Source organism: Hipposideros armiger, unplaced genomic scaffold, assembly GCF_001890085.2.
Source record: "Hipposideros armiger isolate ML-2016 unplaced genomic scaffold, ASM189008v1 scaffold_2224, whole genome shotgun sequence".
NCBI lineage: Eukaryota > Metazoa > Chordata > Mammalia > Chiroptera > Hipposideridae > Hipposideros > Hipposideros armiger.
In genome coordinates, this window is record NW_017733570.1 from 17,041 (window position 1) to 20,314 (window position 3,274).

Sequence of the window (3,274 nt, forward strand, 5' to 3'; positions counted from 1 at the left end):
GTAACTGGCCATGTTTATCACCAGTTTGGGGTCCACATAATCATCCCTATGTGTAAAACCAACCAAAACCAGATGAGGTATTCTGTAGGACTCAGCTTTCATTTTGGGAGACACGGGACTGCAATTTCCACGAGTGCTTTTGTGGGTGCATGGTGTTTCAGTGACCATGGTGTTGGGGTACGAGGGTCATAGATGGTGTTTCCATTAGTTATCATCGAGGCCCTGCCCCCACCAGGATCTCAGAAATGAGGGGAGTAGCAGTGTCCTCAGAGAGGTCACACCTAACGTTCGTCAGGGCAGAGGTGGGGAGAGACTTTTGACCGAGGCTCGATGGCTTGCCGACCAGCCAGTGATGGGTCATGTAACTATTTCCCTGAAGGAATGCATGTCTGACCATGGAAATAGTCAGAGACCCAGAGTCGGCCGTGGTAAGGCTGTGGGCTCTTGCAGCAGACGTGATTGTCCTTACAAATGAAACACACGTGCTTTCTCAGACATGAGATGACTCAGTGACTGTCTACCTGCATTGGTTCCTGAGCCTGTGAGGCTGAGAGCGGCACCTGTGTGGTGGTAAATGTGCCAAGGTGCTGAGGTTGAGGCCTTCAGACTAGGAAGGTCCTCGGGAGGTGCTGAGAGTTTGAAACCCGCTGAGGACGGCTCTAGGTGAATAGATGTACCCACGCTGCCTCTTCTGACTGAGGGGTCGGGAATCCTAGCCAATGATTACTGAGAGGCTCAAGGGTAGGAGACAAGTTCTCAAAGAAGAAGACAATGAAGGGCTTAAAAATGAATCACAGTTTCTTCTTGGGGCACCACCTCTTTGGTCTGATTTATGGGAACAAATCCCCATGTGCTTTGCGTGATCAGCCCCTCTGCCTAAGCTCTAGGATGGAAAACAGTTTGAGACCAATAAACCTCAATTCTTACATTCCATTCGGTTATTTGCTTTGTCATGAATTCTTTCTGCTTCATACACTCCTTTTCCAGTTCTCTCAAATTTGTCACAGCTTCCTGGAGCAGTTCCTGGAGGAAAATGGGGTGAACAAAGTCGATTCAGTTTGGCAGCTCCTCACTGGGCACCAGGGGGACCCTAGCCATCTGAGACTGTGGGAATCATGCTGGATGTTTACCGAGTCCTCACACTGTGTGGGGAACTGACTCAGGGCTGTATGTGCAGGGACATATCTGATGCCCTTGACATCCCTGAGCACTGGTAGGGCTCTGACGTCATTTAGTGCTGCAGAAACTGAGGCTGAGGAAGGAGTTCTCTAACTTGCCCAAGGGGCTACAACTGGGAAGTGGCTGGACTATGAGCCCAACGTCACCTGCTGAGGTCTAGCCCCCCACGCCCATCCTGCCAGGGAGACGTGGCACAGAGCATGATAATCATCTGAGAGAATTCATAGAACAGCGTGCTGACCCGGACGTGGCCAGCGCTCTGGCACACAGTGGCTCACTGGCGGTGTTTGGTGAGTCAGGGAGGAAAGGCCAGGGCACCTGCTGAGCTGTCAGAAGCAGTGCTTGGAGAAGGGATGCTCTGGTACCCTTTCAAGGATGGTCCCGTGAAGCCCATTTGAAACGAGCTAGTGTCCACATCAAGATTTCAGGTTATTTTTCAAAATAGTTTCTTATGTTTTCATGGAAAGCAGGTTGCAGGTGAACCAGATTGCTAGTCGAGGTTCAAACTGAAAGAACAAGGTCCTGTCATCTGTCACCCAGCAGCACACTCACCAAGTGCCCTGTGCTGCCGAGAACGGGCTGTGATGCTTGTTAGCAAAGGGCTGCTGTTGTCCCCATTTACAGATGGGGAAACGCAGACACTAAATAACTGGCTGAGAGTTACCCATTAGGTTCGGTGCAGAGCTAAGATTTCAAACCCAGCAGTCTGAATCCTGAGGCTCAGCACCGTCCCCTGTGCTGTCCTTTACCAGCTACCTGGTGGTTAATGTCCCCTTTCCTCTAATGAGCTGCCCATGGGTTTGAGGGACGCCCAGGACAGTGATACAATGTGGAGAGCGGGAGGTCTGCAGTGAGGCTGAAGTCTGACAGCTGGCAAGCTGACAGGCTCTCAGGCCAGGCTGAGCAGCACAGGGAGCTTGCTGGATAGATCTCTTCTCCACCGTGTGGCTGAAGAGAAAACAGCCAACCACCTTGAAAGTCGCAGAATGAAATGCCATCCTGTTAACAGTTTCTGCTCGCTATGCTTTGTGTCACTTCGGGGAGATTGCTTCCCCACACCCCATGGAAAGCCCCAAGAGAGCTGCTCCCTGAGAGGAGGGAACTACTTCCTCAAGCTCCCCCAAAACCCCAACCTAAGGAAAGCTACTTTTGCTCTAAAAGCTGTGTCCAAACAATAAACAGGGCCACTCTGCCATCAGCACTGAGCGGACCTCCTGCTACCAGCTTTTGTCTCTTTCTTTCTTCGTCTCCCACGCAACCCTCCCAGGTGTGCTTCTGGCTGACGAGCCAGGGGCGTTCGGTTGAGCGAGCTGGTCTCGTTCAATACAAGGCCACCTCGGCCTCGTGGGGAACAAAACAGGATCCCTCCCTGGGGACATTTTCCTCAATGTAGGCAGGGCAGAGAAGGAGTACTACAGCAGGACAGTGTCCTCAGCCCACGCCCCCACAGCCAGGGTCAGCTTCCTCAGGGCCATTTCCACGTCCTTCAACCCCTTCCTGAATCTTGCTCAAAACCACCCCCTCCTCCCTCTTACAGAAATGATCAGAATCTTTCCCTTGACATTCCTTCTATGGTGTCACTGCCAGGAGGCTCTTTTCAGTGTCACCTTCACTCTGCACATGCCAGTCCCCGAGGCCTGGACCACTCTGGGCAGGACTTGGACCTGAGCTGGTACCTGCCTCTCAGGTACGATAAGTCAGCTCAGCTCCCTCGACTGTGCCTTTGCCCTGTGGTGCCCTGGGCCTGGGATGCTCTCACTTCCCTCCACACTTGTGTATACGGTGAGTTTTTGTGTGCCCTTCAGGAGTCACACCCACCCCCCACACCAGGGGTCTCTGGGCTGCCCTCTGATGGTCTGTATCTTCCCTGGTTTGCTGGGGGACACCTGAAAGGTGGTGACTTTGTTTCCTGTGGTGCCTCGAATCTCACACACAGTGTGAGGCAATAGAGTGAGTGGCTGTGAGTTTGGGGACATTGTTCTAGAGCTGGGAGAAGGTCCTGCTGGGTGAGTGGACAGGGATGAGTCTGACTGTCCCATGTGAGGTCACGCGAGGTCAGGATGGACAGTGGGGACTTGACCAGGGAGGACCCACA

At 52.8% G+C, this 3,274-nt stretch overlaps 1 protein-coding gene across 1 annotated transcript in view; it reads right to left on the reverse strand.

The window, feature by feature from the left end:
- LOC109378602 (E3 ubiquitin-protein ligase TRIM38-like) overlaps positions 1-1,908 on the reverse strand; it is a 3,686-nt gene extending 1,778 nt beyond the window's left edge. The window contains exon 1 of the mRNA XM_019634918.1: positions 928-1,908. Within this exon, the coding sequence (XP_019490463.1) occupies positions 928-972 (45 nt within the window). The 5' untranslated portion in view covers positions 973-1,908. The remainder of the gene's footprint in view (positions 1-927) is intronic.
- Between the last annotated feature and the right edge of the window lie 1,366 nt (positions 1,909-3,274).